Source organism: Hypomesus transpacificus, chromosome 2 (genome assembly GCF_021917145.1).
Source record: "Hypomesus transpacificus isolate Combined female chromosome 2, fHypTra1, whole genome shotgun sequence".
Classification (NCBI taxonomy): domain Eukaryota; kingdom Metazoa; phylum Chordata; class Actinopteri; order Osmeriformes; family Osmeridae; genus Hypomesus; species Hypomesus transpacificus.
The window spans coordinates 1,054,087-1,074,272 of record NC_061061.1 but is presented as its reverse complement, the minus strand read 5'-3'; the positions used below and the strand labels follow the sequence as shown (position 1 = coordinate 1,074,272).

Genomic DNA, 20,186 nt, shown 5'->3' with positions numbered 1-20,186 from the left:
TCTCTCTCTCTCTCTCTCTCTCTCTCTCTCTCTCTCTCTCTCTCTCTCTCTCTCTTGTATCTCTCTCTCTCTCTTGTATCTCTCTCTCTCCCTCTTGTCTCTCTTTCTCTCTTCTCCCCTCCCTCCCTCCGTCTCTCTCCTCTCCTCCGCTCTCTCTCTCCCTCTCTCCCTCCCAGGTTCAGGGTCCGGTCTCTGCAGGAGCAGGGATAGAGAACCCAGCCCGTCCTCCAGAGCCTCCACTGCACAGTTCGACGCCCCCCCACGATAACCCCAACCACCCGCCCCACTGCTACACCATTCCCCTGGATGTGCTGAGAAACACACACACACTCCAACGGAACAGCCACAGCAACGACCTTCCACACAACACCCACACCAGTTCAAACCCACAGCATGGCCACCCCGACACACACACACTCAGTGCCCCCCCAGACCCAGCATCCCAGCAGCAGCCCAGCGTAGTGATCCAGGCAGGGGAGGGGGGCACTGTGCCCCCCACCGTGCAGGTCAGCCTCAACGCCCCGCCAGCCTCCAGCCAGCAAAACAACAATGCTCAGATGCCCAGCGTGATTGTTAACCTCACCTCCTACCCTGCCAACCTCACCTCCAATCCTGCATACAACCCTCAAACCAGCCAGCACACACAACTGTCTCATAACCAACCACAGCTGGCCCAGCTACCCCACAGCCAACAGGAGAGCAGCATCCTAATGAGCCATGTGACCAGTGGTCGGTCTGGTGTTCAGAACAACCACCAGGACTTCCTGTCTGACGGGGTGCGGGGTAGGACGGGGGGCGAGCCCTACCCGCGCAACCTCCCGGAGGCCCACCCTCTTGTTCCTACTGGCTACACACACTCCGTAGGCCACGCCCACTCCCGTCAGAGCCACGCCCACTCTGGAACTTCTCGCGACAGTCGTGGCGACCACGGCAGCTCTGCCCCCTGCAGTGCCCCCTCGCCCCCCCGCCAGCGCCCCTGGGACCGCCTGATGGGCACCCCAGCCTACCCCAACCCCCCCGCCCCCAGGGAGCACTCACCCCCCTCCCGGCTCCGCAGCAATCAGACCCCCCCTCGGAGGAGAGCCCTCCCCAGAGAGGAGGCCCCGTCGCTGGGCAGACGGACCCAGACCAGCCCCTCCACCTCTGTTGGGACGGAGGTTCAGAGGGACAGCAGTGTCCCCCAGCCCGAGGCAGCAAGTCACACACACGCCAGCGGTGACAGAAGGAGGCAGCGAGGACGGCAGCGCAGTGGGGATCAGTCTGCCTCCGGGCACACACACACACACAACCCACAAGACCCAATCCAGGGGCCTCACAACAGCAGGCAGCTCTCTGCTAACCACGTAGCTGCGTCACTGGGCCCAGCTCCACCACAGGGCCCATCAGCTCCACCACAGGGCCCATCAGCTCCACCACAGGGCCCATCTCCACCACAGGGCCCATCTCCACCACAGGGCCCAGACACTCGAACACTGGCAGACCCAAATCATATCCCACAGACACTCCGCGCTGTACAACATGCCACACACACCAACACGCCACACGCCAACACGCCACACACCAACACGCCACACGCCAACACGCCACAGACCAACACGCCACATGCCAAAATGCCACACGCCAACACGCCACACACCAACACGCCACACGCCAACACGCCACAGACCAACACGCCACATGCCAAAATGCCACACGCCAACACGCCACACGCCAACACGCCACACACTGGACATGCCTCACAGAGACTGCCCCCCACCTCCACCCAGATCCCCCAACGCCACAGCAACCTCACCCAGGCGGCCCTGGCAGTGCACACGCAAACCACCCACAACCCCTTTCACAGCCGCCACCAGCAGACCCAGGCAGCCCTGCTGCACTCCGCGGGCCAGACGAAGGCGCCCCCGCCCCCCCCCGTGCTGCCCCTGGCCCAGTTCCAGACCCTGCCCAGAGAGCGCGTGCAGAAGCCAGACCAGGGGCCGCACCCTCTCCACCCCCCCGTCAACATGCCCCCAGCCCAGAGACAGTCCCATCCACACCGTCTCCCTGGCAACATCCACAGACCCCACAGACCCCACCCTCACCCCCATGCCCACACCAGCCAGCCACACCCTCGCCGCTAGCCCTATGACCACCTCCATGCACATTCTCACACCAGGTGAGTGAAACCCATCAGTTTTATAGCAGATGTTTATATCCCTGTGTGTGTGCATGTGCTTGAGTGTGTGTGTGTGTGTGTGCTTGTGTGCTTGTGCCGTGTCCAGAGCCTGTAATGTGTCCTGCAGGAGGCTGGGAGGTAAGTAGCTTTTGGCAGAGCAGCAATTATTCTGAATGACAAGCTGTCTGCCTCCATCCTGCTGGTCTGTTTAGTGTGCGTGTAGCTGTCTGCCTCAGCACATTGTTTGACTGCATCTGTGTTTCACTGGCCAGAGTGTGTCAGCGTCAGTGGAGCGTGTTAAGATAGATGTGTGCTGTGTAATGACAAGCTCTCTGTTCTCCAGGGACAGGGGAACCCAGGAGAACCTAGGAGAACCCAGGACAACTCAGGAGAACCCAGAAGAACTCAGGAGAACCCAAGACAATTTAAGAGAACCCAGAAGAACTCAGGAGAACCCAAGAGAACTCAGGGGAACTCAGGAGAACTCAGGAAACCTCAGGAGAACCCAGGAGAACTCAGGAGAACCCAGGAGAGTCCATGACCTGTGGCGGGGGAGGTTCTGGCTCGCTGACCCAACCTCTTGGCGTCTCCATGGTGACGAGGGAGAGAAGACGGTGGACGTGTTTATTTGGCTGCTGTGTTCAGAGTCTCTTGTGTTCAGAGTCTCTGGATGCTGATTAGAGGGATTGTCCTCGTGCTGAACAGGAAGTGCTCCAGTAGCTATGAAGGGGACCCGACGAGGGCTTATTAATTAAGCACTTTTATGTGACTTAAATGACTCGGAAAATAATCCCTACGGTGCGTGAAGGAGGAGAGAGAGAGAGAGGGGGAGAGGGAGACAGTTCTGTTTAAACAGTGTGTGTGTAGCCGACAGCGGTCTTACATGCTCTGCTTCTGAATACAAATACACAGTCCAACTGTCTGTGGCTGACTGCTGCAGTGTGTGTTAGCTAGTGTCTGTGCTGTGCATATCCAACAGTGTGTGTTAGCTAGTGTGTGTTACCCAACAGCTTGGGTCCGACTGCACCCATTTCAGTAGATGTTTTATGAGTCCACATGTTTTATTGAATATAATAAAATATTTTGATGACCCCTCGTTGTCTGGGTAGGGCGTTCTCTATAAAAGTCGTGTTTAAGCTGAGGGGCTGTAAGGACAGCGGTGTCTACAGGGATCACAAACTGCCCTGTGCCAACAGTCATTATGTGTACTTACTCATTTATACGGTTATCTCCTTCCTTGTGAGTTGATCTTGAGGACTCAGGAGGTTGTTGCTGAGTCAGATTGATAAGACAGGGAGAAGATTCTCTGGCTCTGCCTGGGAACAGCAGGAGATAACGAGGACGTGTTCACCTACCTGTCAGATCACCTGTACAGAACTTCCTCGTCTTCAGTCATGACTCGGTGTGTTATAGCTCTGGCTCTGTTCTGGAACATTCTGACACTTGGTAAGTGAGATTACTACGAGAACATAATGACTATAATGACTCTGTGTGTAGACTCAAGTCCCTACAGGTAATGTTTGACCGCCGACATGCTTTTAAACTGCTTGTTTCCATCTTGCTGAAAATGCAGAGCATCAGGGCCTTGTAATTGTGAGCCACTGTGTATCTGTATGAACCACTGTGAATCCTTGTGAACCACTATGAATCAGGGTGAACCATTGTGAACCGCAATGAACCAGTGTGAATCATTGTGAACCTGTGTGTTTTTCCAGTGTGTTATGACGCCACAGGGAATATGTCTGGACCAGGGCATGATTCAACCCCCCCACCTTACTCTTTCAGTAAGTTACTGGAGAAGAAGTTACTGTATGTTCATCTACTGGAGATGAACCTACTGTACGTTCATCTACTGGACATGGGAGGGTATCTCCAGGAACAGGGTTGGAGTGTAACTCTACAGGAGGGTATCTCTCCAGGAACAGGGTTGGAGTGTAACTCTACAGGAGGGTATCTCTCCAGGAACAGGGTTGGAGTGTAACTCTACAGGAGGGTATCTCTCCAGGAGCAGGGTTGGAGTGTAACCCTACAGGAGGGTATCTCTCCAGGAGCAGGGTGGAGTGTAACCCTACAGGAGGGTATCTCTCCAGGAGCAGGGTGGAGTGTAACCCTACAGGAGGGTAAATTACTCTGTCTGGGGCGTTTCTGTTGAGCAGCCAGGAGGATAATTCCCTGCTTGCTGATGCTGCTTCCTGTGGTTGATTTGTATGTAAATGTATAGTAGCTATGCTCCCAACCAGAGATGCCCTGGCTGGCCCAGTAATTCGATCTGTCTGGGTAGTCCTCTGGAGTTATAAATAAATGAATAAATAAAGGGATAAAAAAGGAATCTCACAGAGGATGTAGAAGCTGCATTTGTTCTGAGAAATGTTGGTGTGGTTGTGTGTTTGTTGTTTCGTCTCAGCCACCATCAGCCCACCGGCCTCAGATTTGCCAGTGATGTTGATTGTGTGTGTGATTCTGGCTGTCGTCGTGGTGATTGTCTTTCTGGGTATCTACTATGCCTTCCAGCGCCGCAGGTAAAACCTTCACCCACCCCTTACCCCCTACACCACCCTTCACCCACCCCTTACCCCCACACCACCCTTCACCCACCCCTTACCCCCACACCACCCTTCACCCACCCCTTACCCCCACACCACCCTTCACCCACCCCTTACCCCCACAACCTCCTTCACCCACCCCTTACCCCCACACCACCCTTCACCCACCCCTTACCCCCACACCACCCTTCACTCACCCCTTACCCCCACTACCCCCTACACCCCACCCTTTACCCCCTACACCCCCCCCCCCACTCTTCACCCTTCCTGCCACTTCTTTCCCCTGCCACCTACATCCACCCTACACCCCCTTCACTAACCTACACCACCCCCCCTACACCCCCTCTACACACACCCCAACACCCCCTGCCACCTACATCCACCCCACACCACTCTACCACTTATACCCACCCTACACACACCCCTGCACACCACTCCACCCTCTGTCCTCTCTCCCCAGGTTTCAGAACAGCCCTGGGCACCTTACCAGCACTCAACAGGACAGGTACTGAACTGTCTTCCATCCAGCCCCTGGAGGTCCCAGAGCAACACTAGCATCCAGCCTACCAGCCAGGGATGAATACCTTCAGGGAGCTGTTGTACCTTTTCCTGCCACCAGAGGGAGCCAAGTGTGAGACAGAATAATCCTATCGATTGCCAACCTCTCCCCTCACTTCTAAAGACCTTTTCAATTTGTGCGGCTGCCCAACATTGCTTGTTCAATAACATAAAATTAAAACACGAAACATGAGCCAAAGGCAAAGATACAATTGGCTGTCGTCCAGCAGATAAACGCTCACAGGAACACTTGCTGCGCTGCGTGCTGTAACTCAGATCCTCCATCTGACACTGCCTGAAAACGCTCACAGGAAAATATTGATTCCAGCCACAACAGAGAAAACAGTCAACCCAGTAGCTGTATCCTGTCTGAAGGAACCTCGAGCACGACACAGCAACTAGTGTTGTCCTGCACTGCTGCACACATTCAGCAAAGCAGAAGAGTTGGATAAAGACTAAACAATGGAAGATAAAGTAACGTGCAGTAACCAGCCAGTAACCACAAGCCTGTAACAACCAGCCAGTAACCACAAGCCTGTAACAACCAGCCAGTAACCACCAGTCAGTAACAACCAAGCAGTAACCACCAGTCAGTAACATCCAGCCAGTAACCACCAGCCGGTAACATCAAGCCAGTAACCACCAGCCAGTAACAACCAGTCAGTAACCCCCAGCCAGTAACATCCAGTCAGTAACAACCAGTCAGTAACCACCACTCAGTAACAACCAGCCAGTAACCACCAGCCAGTAACAACCAGCCAGTAACCACCAGTCAGTAACAACCAGCCAGTAACCACCAGTCAGTAACAACCAAACAGTAACCACCAGTCAGTAACATCCAGCCAGTAACCACCAGCCAGTAACAACCAGCCAGTAACCACCAGTCAGTAACAACCAAACAGTAACCACCACTCAGTAACAACCAGCCAGTAACCACCACTCAGTAACAACCAGCCAGTAACCACCAGCCAGTAACCACCAGTCAGTAACAACCAAACGGTAACCACCAGTCAGTAACATCCAGCCAGTAACAACCAGTCAGTAACCACCAGCCAGTAACAACCAGCCAGTAACCACCAGTCAGTAACAACCAAGCAGTAACCACCACTAAGTAACAACCAGCCAGTAACAACCAGCCAGTAACCACCAGTCAGTAACAACCAAGCAGTAACCACCAGTCAGTAACATCCAGCCAGTAACCACCAGCCAGTAACCACCAGCCAGTAACCACCAGCCAGTAACCACCAGCCAGTAACAACCAGCCAGTAACCACCAGTCAGTAACAACCAAGCAGTAACCACCAGTCAGTAACATCCATCCAGTAACCACCAGCCAGTAACAACCAGTCAGTAACCCCCAGCCAGTAACATCCAGTCAGTAACCATCGGGCAGTAACATCCAGCCACTAACCACCAGTCAGTAACCACCACTCAGTAACCACCAGCCTGTAAACCATCAGCCAGTAACCACCAGTCAGTAACCACCAGTCAGTAACCACCAGACAGTAACCACCAGTCAGTAACCACCAGTCAGTAACCACCAGACAGTAACCACCAGCCAGTAACCACCAACCAGTAACATCCAGCCAGTAACATTATTTGTTTATTTGTTTGAACGTTTATTAAAGAATGACAAAGAACATAATTTCTTTTCTTTTTTTTCTTTTTTTTACAAATAGTCACCAATCAAACATCCTAAATATCAATGGGATCTTAGTGCTTGAACATCTATCATTTGGTGCCTGACAATGATTTAGGAAAGGCACACACACACACACACACACACACACACCATTTCTACCTAGCTATGTTTCAACCTCTTCCCCTCCAGAGACACAGTAAGTCAACATGACACCTGCTAGACAGATTTGATACACACCCTCGTGTTCATCAGCTATGGAGGCTGGGGGCTGTGGGTTAGGAGCACCAGGCTGGGTCTGAGTGGAGGTGTGAAATGTAAACTGATATTATTCTATTACGAAGATGGTCTCCATGGTTCTGCCTTTATGTGATCTATATTTGATTTGTCTTTTAGAACAGAGGCCCATAGAAGCTGCTGTGGATGTTTCCCAGTAATCCTCGATAAGACTTCTCATTCTCTATAGAAAGCCTGTCTATTTAACGTGTTTGTATGTGTGTGTGTGTGTGTGTGTATGTGTGTGTTTTGCCAGCTTGCAGGTGTGGACTTTGTTCTGTTTAGGGTTACAGTTAATGATTAGTGGTGACTAACTGTTGTCATGGCGAACACACTTGTTCCATGACCCAGAGGAAAACAATGTTCTTGGGAGAACCCACGTATGATGTCACAGCAAACAGGAAGCAGCATGGCTTAAGCCCACCATACATCCCTCCAGTCGTTACTAAGTTATAGAATGGGAGTTAAACGGAACGGAAGTTAATAGTATCTTGTTTAACTACATGCTCTTATGGTTCTTCCCTTTGGGACTTATTTATTTTTCACGTATTTCAAGTATGCTTCATGTTTTGGCTACCCGCAATGTTTGGGGCTATCTCCTTGTTATGATCAGTGACCTATGCACTTTTGTAAAGCTCTCTTTTGAAAGTCGCTTTGGATAAAAGCGTCTGCTAAATGCGTAAATGTAAATGTAGTTCCATAGATAGATGACAGTCATTCCATAGTTACATGACAGTCATTCCATAGTAACATGACAGTGATTCCATAGTTACAGGTCGTCTGGCCTTGATCCAGATGGCTGTGTCTCTCTGTGTTTGAAGCAGCCATCGACCCTGTCCTGCTTCTGGAAGCCAGACTGCATGTTAAGTGTCCAGCTCTGGGAATGTCTGCAAGCAGCCACCTGGCCCAGCACTGGGTGTCCTTCAAAGGTGATTATCAGAGCTGGACTGATGTCATCCAGCCACAGAGAGCAGCATCTGACACGGAGGATGAGTGTTGAGCACACTCAGCGTGACCTCATCATGGATGGAATGCTGGGTGAGCTGGATCATAACCAGACATCACAAAGCTGTCAAACCCTGTCCACCAGCCCTCTCTATCTAACACCTCACCCTGTCCCCCAGCCCTCTCTGTCTAACACCTCACCCTGTCTAACACCTCACCCTGTCCACCAGCCCTCTCTATCTAACACCTCACCCTGTCTAACACCTCACCCTGTCTAACAGCTCACCCTGTCTAACACCTCACCCTGTCTAAAGCTGTCCCCCCCTGTCCACCAACCCTCTGGTTATAGGTAGCTATACAGTCTGGCTATAGGTTGCTATCCAGGTATAGATAAATAACTTGGTAAACAAGTACAACTAACTAACTAACCGCACTGACGCCACATGAGCTGTTTTACTTTAATTAATTAGTGTGTGTTTTCTCCCGGGAGAGAGTGAGAGAGTGTGTGTAGACAGAGTGGTGTGTGTACAGAGTGTGTGTGTGACCGAGTGTGTGTAGACCTGGTGTTTGTGGACAGAGTGTGTGTGTGGACAGAGTGTGTGTGTGGACAGAGTGTGTGTGGACAGAGTGTGTGTGTGGACAGAGTGTGTGTGTGGACAGAGTGTGTGTGTAGACAGAGTGTGTGTGTGGACAGAGTGTGTGTGTGGACAGAGTGTGTGTGTGGACAGAGTGTGTGTGTAGACAGAGTGTGTGTGTGGACAGATTGTGTGTGTGGACAGAGTGTGTGTGTGGACAGAGTGTGTGTGTAGACAGAGTGTGTGTGTGGACAGAGTGTGTGTGTGGACAGAGTGTGTGTGTGGACCTAGTGTGTGTGTGGACAGAGTGTGTGTGTGGACAGAGTGTGTGTGTAGACCTAGTGTGTGTGTGGACAGAGTGTGTGTGTGGACAGAGTGTGTGTGGACAGAGTGTGTGTGGACAGAGTGTGTGTGTGGACAGAGTGTGTGTGGACAGAGTGTGTGTGTGGACAGAGGGCTTGCGCTGATATGGACCACACGTGTGTCAGCTTGTGTGGAACTGGCATGAACATAAAGCATTTGGTACAACAGCGTTGGACTAATCACTCTGTTCGGATGTTGTCTGGGAGTATATTGTCTCCTGTTTACTCTGATTATTGATGCCCTTGGGCTCACTTATTGGCCTTGACGATCACACTGCAATAAGCACAAATGAGCTGCCATGCCATAGTTGAGTTGGTTGAGAGCGGTATCAGGTGCCTAACAACGACCCCTAGGTGTTCTAAAATCACCGTAAATCACAGCCTTAAGTGGCCTATTGCTTTTGTAAAACAGTTACTACAGACTACTAAGTAAGATTTCACACAACACTCAGCCTCATAAAATGTGTTCATTTATTGAAAACAATTCATCATTCCTTCGCCAAGCAATGAAGTTCCCAAAGACAGTTAAATGGTTGCCAAGCAACAAGCAACCAGATTGAGGTGATTGTAGAAAATGTAGCTGGACATCACCATGAATTGGACTATACAATTGTTGAAATAATGTTGGGTCATGTTACTGCTCTTTGATGGAGACTGGAGTCTAGACGGTGTGCAGAGCCAGAAACAAGGACATCGCTTCAACTTCTTGGCTCATTGTAGTTTATTGTAGTTCGTCATAAAGCTTTTTTGTTTTCCTCATCTCTACGGTAACCGCATCATGCACTGGATGCTAACTGTGGGATTAGTAGGTTACTCAGGGAGACTCAAACCTGTCAACCACACATGAACCACAGACTCAAACCTGTGGACTAATAACACAAATAACTTTTTATTTTTAAGATGGTTTCTTCATTTGCCGTGACATCACAGAATACCAGGATGGATTAAGACCAATGTTCTTCTTCACTGACTCAGCGTTCCTCACAGGCCGTGGAGGTTGCCAGGAGCAACACTAGCATGGTGTGCCTCTAACGTACCTCCCAGATGACAACACATCTTTAGAACCAGGCTCATGTGGTGCTGGTGGGGGGGGGTGTCATTGTCTTGGTGACAGGTTACCTAGACAACATTCTGGCTGTCCACACCTTCATCAGGAAGTTGTGCCAGAAAGAGATAAATATACTCCACTCATCCTGACCATCTCCTCCTCCTCCTCTTCCTGCCCTTTCAGTACAAGAGGGTCATGGATGTCTGTCTGTATACAGGTGTATTCTGGATGCTATTCACACTCAAAATAATAACAACCCCCCCATGATAAGTTTCTACTACCAGCCTCCAGCCTCACTCCACCAGCCTCCAGCCTCACTCCACCAGCCTCCCCCTCAAGCCTCATCCCACCAGCCTCACTCCACCAGCCTCCAGCCTCACTCCACCAGCCTCCCCCTCAAGCCTCATCCCACCAGCCTCACTCTACCAGCCTCCCCCTCTAGCCTCACTCCACCAGCCTCCAGCCTCACTCCACCAGCCTCCAGCCTCACTCCACCAGCATCCAGCCTCACTCCACCAGCCTCCAGCCTCATCCCACCAGCCTCCAGCCTCACTCCACCAGCCTTTTAGCCTCACTCCCACAGCCTCCCCCACTAGCCTCCAGCCTCACTCCACCAGCCTCCAGCCTCACCCCCCCTTCCCTCCAACCCACTAGCCCTCTCAGACAGCAGGTCAGAGCAGCGTCGCCATGGAGACTGTTTGGAGAGGGCGGGAGATTGCAGTCATATATGCAGGCGCTAATCTGGTGGCTAATCAAATCAAATTTCCACAATCTTAACGTGAGTGTTTATACTGCAGAGTTAACAGTGCATATACTGTCGAACAGATGCTTTTGGGTCACTGAAAGACGCCTGCAGAACGAGAGCAGAGAGGAGCAGAGCTCCGACAGAACAGCTGGAACACTCACGAGATCTGGAACACTCTAGAACACCCAGACACACTCCGGAACACTGGAACAATCTAGAGCACTGTGGAACACTCAGACATGCTGGCGCTGAGGTAAGACTATGGTCTGCTCCTTCACAGAGTACAACACAGTAGTATGCAGTAAAAATAATCAAGATTTAAACTGAAGATGCTGTTTTGTTCAGTTTACCCCTCTGACATGGTCGAAGATATTGTCTTCAATGAGGAACATTCAATGTGCTTGCTGCTGTTCCGTAAACCAAGTTGTGCATTCAGCTCACAGTAGAACCATACTCCAGTGTGTTGGCATAGACCTCATGTGGTTGTTTAGAACCCTAGAGATTCTTCACCATGTCTGGATGTCTGATTCAGTGATAAGATATATTTTTTAAAACAACTCATCTGAACAACACAAATAAAATACTAATAAACGATGTCTAACTTCCATTCCTAATCACCCAGGTGCAGACTTCATCTGGCTCTGTGGCCTGCACGATGACACGGTGAGTTCTGCTGTTCAATACATATACAATTACAGACACTGCTTTATTCCAAACGCTCATTCACTGACCTTGCTAAACTAAATTCACAGTGTAAAAGGTTCCATTTGTGGTTTGACTCAGTGAATGTGGCCTCAGGAGCTAAAGGCATCGCTGGTGTGCAGGAGGCTGCTGTGGAAGCAGTTCTGTTCACGGCAATGTGTTTGCGTGTTAGCAGTAATATAAGGACTGTAGCTGTGTTTGTGTGTTTGCAGTTTAAAACAAGTGCTGTAACATTATGGGCCTGTTTGTGTACACAACCATGAAGATGATTTGTTCACAAATTAAACAATCATATAGAATACATAGAGTATGTACACTAATGTTAACAGAAACAACGGTACTCTAGTAACAAGTCGGTACTCAACCCCCCAAAACAGGGCGATACCAGAATTACTGAAGTTACGGTAGACCTGAACAGGGGCATCACTAGACCCTCTTACCTGGGGCACAGGGGGCTTCACTAGACCCTCTTACCTGGGGCACAGGGGGCTTCACTAGACCCTCTTACCTGGGGCACGGGGGGGTCGCTAGACTCTCTTACCTGGGGCACGGGGGGCTTCACTAGACCCTCTTACCTGGGGCACGGGGGGCTTCACTAGACCCTCTTACCTGGGGCACGGGGGGCTTCACTAGACCCTCTTACCTGGGGCACGGGGGGGGGGTCGCTAGACTCTCTTACCTGGGGCACGGGGGGCTTCACTAGACCCTCTTACCTGGGGCACAGGGGGCTTCACTAGACCCTCTTACCTGGGGCACAGGGGGCTTCACTAGACCCTCTTACCTGGGGCACGGGGGGGTCGCTAGACTCTCTTACCTGGGGCACGGGGGGCTTCACTAGACCCTCTTACCTGGGGCACGGGGGGCTTCACTAGACCCTCTTACCTGGGGCACGGGGGGGGGGGTCGCTAGACTCTCTTACCTGGGGCACGGGGGGCTTCACTAGACCCTCTTACCTGGGGCACGGGGGGGGGGTCACTAGACCCTCTTACCTGGGGCACGGGGGGGGTCACTAGACCCTCTTACCTGGGGCACGGGGGGGGTCGCTAGACCCTCTTACCTGGGGCACGGGGGGGGGGGTCACTAGACCCTCTTACCTGGGGCACGGGGGGGTCGCTAGACTCTCTTACCTGGGGCACGGGGGGCTTCACTAGACCCTCTTACCTGGGGCACGGGGGGGGTCGCTAGACCCTCTTACCTGGGGCACGGGGGGCGTCACTAGACCCTCTTACCTGGGGCACGGGGGGGGGGGGGGTCGCTAGACCCTCTTACCTGGGGCACGTGGGGCTTCACTAGACCCTCTTACCTGGGGCACGGGGGGCTTCACTAGACCCTCTTACCTGGGGCACGGGGGGGGGGGGTCGCTAGACCCTCTTACCTGGGGCACGGGGGGCTTCACTAGACCCTCTTACCTGGGGCACGGGGGGGGGGGGTCGCTAGACCCTCTTACCTGGGGCACGGGGGGGGGGTCACTGGACCCTCTGTGGAAGAGCCATGTATGGAGAAACTTTGGGTGTGAGGCAGATAACAATGAGAACATCGTCCATCACCAGAAACAAATTAGCAAACATCACCGTTCATGTCATCATAGATGACATAGTTTGCCAAAATATGTGTTTTTGAGTTTTGGATGTATATTTACTTTGTGCATGTTGCGCGGCAAACTTTTAAGAGCCCCATGAAGCGCGTTGAATCCACTTATTCTACCTCTTATAAATGATGTTCAAGTCCCAAAAAATATTTTTGAGCTCTACTGATCTCTAAGTCATCTCCTGAGTTATCTTAATGTCTACACTCAGTCCACACATGTTCTGCCTTTAGGCATGTGATTGTATTAATGATCTGTTGTTGTCATAAGTAGGCTACAGCCTTAGATATAGTAGCTGACCGTTACTGTCAAAGAATTAGAGTTGTTCAGTAACCTTTTTTAGTTTTTTGCTTTGGTATCAAAATTACACAGCTACTATTGTTACCGTGACAACACTAACGTACACAGTAAACTGAACGTTCTCAGTGTGCTATTCTGCTCTGCTGTCTACAGCTCATGAGGATCTGGAAAGAAGACCAGCCAGGACAGGAAACCCACCAAGGCTGAACCTCACCCAGGAAGCAAACTTCCTCCCAGACACAACACCCCTCTATCCAGACACAACACCCCTCTATCCACACACAACACCCCTCTATCCACACACAACACCCCTCTATCCAGACACAACACCCCTCTATCCAGACACAACACCTCTCTATCCAGACACAACACCTCTCTATCCAGACACAACACCCCTCTATCCAGACACAACACCCCTCTATCCAGACACAACACCCCTCTATCCAGACACAACACCTCTCTATCCAGACACAACACCCCTCTATCCAGACACAACACCCCTCTATCCAGACACAACACCCCTCTATCCAGACACAACACCTCTCTACCCAGACACAACACCCCTCTATCCAGACACAACATCTCTCTACCCAGACACAACACCTCTCTATCCAGACACAACACCCCTCTATCCAGACACAACACCCCTCTTCTCCAGACACAACACCCCTCTATCCAGACACAACACCTCTCTACCCAGACACAACACCCTCTATCCAGACACAACACCTCTAGCCCTGACAGCACCATGCAGGAATGCCACACAGCTCTGTGTCTGTCAGTTTACGTGGTCACCTTCCTGTCTGGCTTCCCGGCCAACGCCCTGGCCTTCTACACCTTCAGCCGGAAGGTGAGGCAGAGAGCCACGCCCATCGACATCCTTCTTCTCAACCTCACCATCTCCGACCTCCTCTTCCTCCTCTTCCTGCCCTTCAAGATGCAGGAAGTGTCCAACAACATGACTTGGAGCCTGCCCTACTTCCTGTGTCCCCTGTCGGGCTTTGTGTTCTACATGACCATCTACAGCAGCATCTTCTTCCTGACGGCGGTGAGCGTGGAGCGCTACCTGGGCGTGGCCTTCCCCATCAAGCACTCCCTGTGGCGCCGGCCGCGCTACGCCGTGGCTGCCAGCGTCTTCTTCTGGCTCTTCTGCTTCATGCAGCTCAGCATCGTCTTCATCATGCCATACTACAACCCCAAGGGCCTGCAGCACCACCTCGCCGCCTCCAACGCCACCTCTGAACCCCACAGTGCCCAGCTGCACAGGAACGTGTGCTACGAGGGCTTCACCCCCGCACAGCTCAACATCCTGCTTCCCGTCCGCCTGGAGCTGTGCCTGGTACTGTTCTGCATCCCGCTTATCATCTGCAGCTTCTGCTACATCAACTTCATCCGCATTCTGTCCCGGCTGCCCCACATCGGCCGGCGGCGGCGCCTTCGGGCCATCGGCCTGGCGCTGGGAACCCTCCTGGTGTTCCTCTTCTGCTTCGGTCCCTACAACGTGTCCCACGTGGTGGGGTTTATCACCAAGGAGAGCCCGGACTGGAGGGACATGGCCCTGCTGCTCAGCACCTTCAACGCCTGCCTGGACCCCTTCATCTTCTACCTGTCGTCCTCGGCCGTGCGTGGCACTCTGGGCAGCGTGACCCAGGCCTTCACCTGCCGCGTGCGTAGGTGTCTGTCCTCGCACGTGTGCAGGGCCTGTCTGAGAGGCTCCAGCCCCACCAAAGGAGGAGAGGGACACAAGCAAAGGGAGGTCAATGCTCTCTGAACCGTGACGCCTGAGGCCGAGATTTAGTTTTTGGCGTGTGGAGACAGGATATGACTGTCTGTTTATGTTTTGGCAGAGTGTTTGTTCCCCGTGTGTCTCTGTTTGATCAGCAAACATCCTCCTTGGATTAGAGGCGGCCCGTGGAGGGATACGCTCCTGTAAGACGCATCACGACGAGGACCGACGGCTTCCTGGAATCACGGGGCGTCATCGTGTCTGAATAGGTATTGTGTGCAAACACCTGCTGTGACTGATCAGCATACAAATGTGGATGATTGTCATTTACCCCAAAAGACAAACACACACAGGGACTGATTGATGTTGTGGACTGACCTGAGCGCTGCTTTGATGAGTTTAAGGAGGGAGACGGACCTCCCCTTTAGGACATATCCTCTAAGGTCTCTGCCCTGGTTGATACGCTCCTCAAATAAGCATGACAATAGTATCAAATATGGGTGAAAGGTCCCTGATATCCCCTGCTGAACATAGGAGCCAGCTCTATTTGAGCACTCAGAAGGGCTGTGTGTGTGTGTTTATTAGTGTGTGTGTGTGTTATTGCATGTGTGTGTATGTGTGTGTGAAGAGGTGTTTATGGACTGTTCAAAAGCCAGAGTGGTGTAAAGAACACATAAATAATGTTTGCTTCATGAAATGAGTATGGATCCATAGCGCCGCTGGTGAAATGAAGGCTGCATATTTCCTGTATTTCTTAAACCTCATGGAGATATTTATGACCCTTTACCAAAGTCAGCAGCATTGCCAAATTACAGTATAAAGAATGAAGTGCAATAAATTAAAAGGATGAAATGAAACGCCTGACATGTTTACCTAGTAATAATGAAGCCACTCAGTCACTGAACAGTGATGTGTTGAGATAGTGAACCTTGTGACCCTGTAGCCAATATTGAGACCAGAATGTTGTGTTTGATTACAACAGATAATGTGGGTGTGGAGTTTACAAAGCCGGCATACCTACAACTGGTGCAGAAAAAACACACTACCACACACACTACCACACACAGACACACTACCACACACGTACTGTCACACACCCACACACACTCACCAACACCCCACACACACTCACCAATTCGTTGCATCATCATTAAACAGATGCAACAAGAGCAGACTGCAGAAAGATCGGCTCTCCAGAGAGAAAAATGAGATCAGATACGAATTAATGAACTATTTATTGCATCTTCATTTGTGATATAACATTTACATTTAGTCATTTAGCAGACGCTCTTATCCAGAGCGACTTACAGTAAGTACAGGGACATTCTCCCCAAGGCAAGTAGGGTGAAGTGCCTTGCCCAAGGACACAACGTCATGTGCACCGGCCGGGAATCGAACTGGCAACCTTCAGATTACTAGCCCGATGCTCTACCCGCTCAGCCACCTGACTCACCTGGTAAGGTACTTTATATACTTCATTTGTGATATAAGGTACTTTATATACTGTAAATTGATCTTGTGTTTTTATACAACTGTTGGTCAAATAAACATGAACTGAACATAACAGTGTGATTTATAACAGTAAAATGGGGTTCATCCCTTTATAGAATAGAAACCGTTGTCCAGGGATACGTATACTGACTATACTGTAGTAATACAATAGTTTTTTACTATCAACGATAGTTAATAATAGTAACAATAACATTAGCTTAAGAAAGTACAGTTTTTGGGGAAATAAGTGAGGTGCTGATGGGTCCGTTTTGTTACAGACATTTTACAACTGATATTTCTGTATATTTAAAATGATTATGCATACCATATTTTCCAGACTATTAAGCCCAATTTATACTTAGGTCGCAGACACTTTTGAAAAGGTCACCGTCGCTTGGAATTGTTGCCTACAAGGAGACATTTCTACCGGCGCTGATGTCGACATAGTGAACATATTAAATAGTCAGTTTCTCCGATTGATCACCTAGGCTACAAAGCCTTAACAATGTAACCATGGCTATGAATGTAACAGTAAAATTATTCTGTTTATGTCACACAAACTTTGAGCACAGGCGACTGTGTAGAAATGCAGCGGCCTGAGCGACAGCGACCATTTCAAAAGTGTTCGCGACATGAGTATAAATTAGGCTTAAGTCGCACTTTTGATCATATTTTGGCTGGTCCTGCGACTTATAGTCAGGTGTGACTTCTATATCAAAATAAATATAATTTAACATGTTTTTAAATGTTAATTCATACTAACTGACATGAACCAACGAGTTCAACGGATTCAGTGATGTGGAACGAGATCAGGAGCTTGGTGAACTAGCTTACCGGTAACTTGCTTGTTGGACTCGCTAGCTTGTTATGTTACTTTAGCCTATTCAGCCTCCCAGGTATGTTCTTTATGCTATTGTGTAGCTGAATAACTGTTAATGTGTTACGTTAACATACCGGACACCTATTCAGACTGTTGTTGTGTGTGGTATTGTGTAGTTAAATAACTTGCTTTTCCAGATTAAATGTCTGTTCTTGGATTTTGTGAAATACATTTCTAAATAAATGCAATTTATAGTCCACACTCTTAAGAAACATGTGTTTTTTTTGTGACACAATAAATGTGTAAATCATAAAATAACACATTTTGTGTTGATTTTTGCAAATGTGTTGCATGTGGCATCCTCTTCAACACACCAGAATGTGTTACATTAATGGCCAATCACGTTGCGTATCCGATTCCCGCTTCTGCTGAGAGAACTCTGTCTTCTGGGATTAACCGACAATTACGGAGCAGCAGAACTGATGAGCAGATAAAATGTACTGTTTTTGTGGCTTTAAAAGGATTGTATAGTATGTTAATTTGCTTTTAACGTGATCATTCATAGCAGTATGATGTTTCAAAGTGAGGCAAATGCAATATTCAATATTAAAATGTTGACTTGGCCCAAAGTATAACCTTAATGGCTGTAGTGAATGCTATGTAAATTAGCCCGAAGCTTAAACTAACAGTTACCTCAGTAACTAGCTTTAAGGTAATATTAGTGAATATAAACATGTGTTACTGTGCTTGAGCAACTAGCAAAACCTTTGAGAAGTCGTCATGAAGAGTAAAGCCTTTTGATATAAAGTTGACTTGTATTTTAATCTGTTAAATCTGTGTGGACTAAACTTCAACTGGCCCGGTAGACCGCATAGTCGGGTGGCAGCCATGTCTTCACGTCATGTCACAAAGTTAATAATTTTATAGTTTACAGTCAATTCTACATCTAAAAAGTCGAGCAGGGCAGCTTTCAAGATATATGGTAATTCTGCTTTTAGCCAGCTGCTCAGATTATTTTTGTGATTTGTTTAAAACTGGCAATCTGAGTGAGACTGCGTCCCCGTTACACTGTTTTGACGATAGCCTCAGTCAGACTCGCTCACTGGCAGTGAGCACAATGTTGTATTTCACTCAATTCTACACCAGAAACGTCAGGGAGGACTGCCTAATGTAGATACAAGCCTGATGAAGATAACCAGCATCTCAGATTTCTTTAACCAAGCCTGTATCATTTGCCTTTGTATGTGTGTATCACATGTAACTTTTAAATTGTAATTATAGCTTATGTTCACATTGCCCATCTAGATGTTACAAATAAAGTAAACCTGTTACTGTATATTGTTACTATTATAGTTCCGTTGCTGTATATTGTTATAGTTTTTGTTATTAGTGGGGGACTGGTTGTTTTCATCCTTATTCGTATAAGTATAACCTATTTTAGATTTCTTTCCCCTGGAACAGATTTCATGTTCCAACCAAGGGGGGCTGTCGCTGTCTTGGTGTGTGGGGCTGCATCAAATATCCTTTGTAGCTATGTTAAATTGCTGCAATAGTCCACACTTGACCGGTGGGGATCTCATTCTATTATGACTGTAACTGTTATCTGCTCCTGGCATTCTTTAATCCCTGCTCTCCTCTCTCTGTCCCCCCCCCCCCCCCCCACATTCCCTGTGGTGTGGGGGGTTTGAGCTGTCAGGACCTGCTTGGTCATCGGTCTGCCAACGCTGGACCAGGCCGTCAACTGGAATCCAGTCTCCATGACGGCCAACAGCGAGTTTCCCGGTCCCATCCAACGTCTATAAAGCCGAACAATGGATTTTGGTGTTTCATAACCCATTGACCCTGTATGACTATGTATAGCTTGTGTTCTGCTCCTCTCTCTTACCAACCGTCTCTGGAGGAGGGGATCCCTCTCTGAATTGCTCCTACCAAGGTTTCTTCAATTTTTTCTCCCGTTGGAAGTTTTTCTGGGAGTTTTTCCTTGTCTTCCTTGAGGGATTAGGTTGGTTGAGGGGCAGTTCTATGGGCGTATGTGAAGCCCTCTGTGACATGCTTGCATGTAGAAAGGGCTATACAAATACATTTGATTTGGTCATTTGCCTGAGAAAGCGACCTCCGGTACTAATATTAGCCAGGCTAGTTTTGCCCAATCACTTTGTCAGGCTATTTAAGGGTATCGGGGTCAAGTGACTTTTGTGCATAGACAAGTGAAATGTAAATGTATTTGTCCAAAAGCCTCGAAAAGTTAATATCAAGCCCTGCAATCCAGTGGCCAGATATATATGATGACCTGATAGACACTCCAAGTGTAATAGACCCGTACGAAGTTCGTCTTTTGCAACCGACATGCGCAGTTGAGCCTGCTTGACAGTTGTGTGACGTCGGGTCATAATTGGTCTACACTGTAACTTAAGTCTCCTTCCCGAAATTCAGCCTTAGTGCAGAATTACAGCTACTACTAGCAGTCCCACAATGAGCTTTTAGATGCGTGAGTTCTAAATATTTCAGACACTTCCACCAGAGTGAGTTATTTTGCCGAAACGGAAGCTACCTAGCTTTAGTTAGCTTCCGTTACCTAGCAACTTAGCATCATACTCGTAGCAACGCTACTACCTGCTAGTGTTACTCGTTATTATCTGTGTGGGCAAAGCAGAGAAAGGGGAGGTAACCTTCCCTATTGTGAAGTCACAAAAGGGGATTTTTAAAACCGAGCATTT

General features: G+C 49.5%; 2 protein-coding genes and 1 long non-coding RNA gene across 3 annotated transcripts; all 3 read left to right on the top strand.

Annotated features, from left to right (window-relative positions):
• The first annotated feature begins 1,648 nt into the window (after window positions 1–1,648).
• Window positions 1,649–3,247, top strand: si:dkeyp-97a10.3 (glutelin-2). Its single transcript, XM_047035727.1, has 2 exons — window positions 1,649–2,155; window positions 2,499–3,247. The coding sequence occupies exon 1, from the start codon at window positions 1,686–1,688 to the stop codon at window positions 2,118–2,120; it is 435 nt and encodes a 144-aa protein (XP_046891683.1). The 5' UTR covers window positions 1,649–1,685; the 3' UTR covers window positions 2,121–2,155; window positions 2,499–3,247.
• A 338-nt stretch (window positions 3,248–3,585) lies between these two features.
• On the top strand, window positions 3,586–4,685 carry LOC124477744. The gene is made up of 3 exons (XR_006957175.1): window positions 3,586–3,601; window positions 3,871–3,939; window positions 4,560–4,685. It is a non-coding gene; the product is annotated as an uncharacterized LOC124477744 (long non-coding RNA).
• Window positions 4,686–14,180: 9,495 nt separating this feature from the next.
• Window positions 14,181–15,203, top strand: LOC124475464 (free fatty acid receptor 2). The gene has a single exon (XM_047032091.1). The coding sequence runs from the start codon at window positions 14,181–14,183 to the stop codon at window positions 15,201–15,203; it is 1,023 nt and encodes a 340-aa protein (XP_046888047.1).
• Window positions 15,204–20,186: the final 4,983 nt, after the last annotated feature.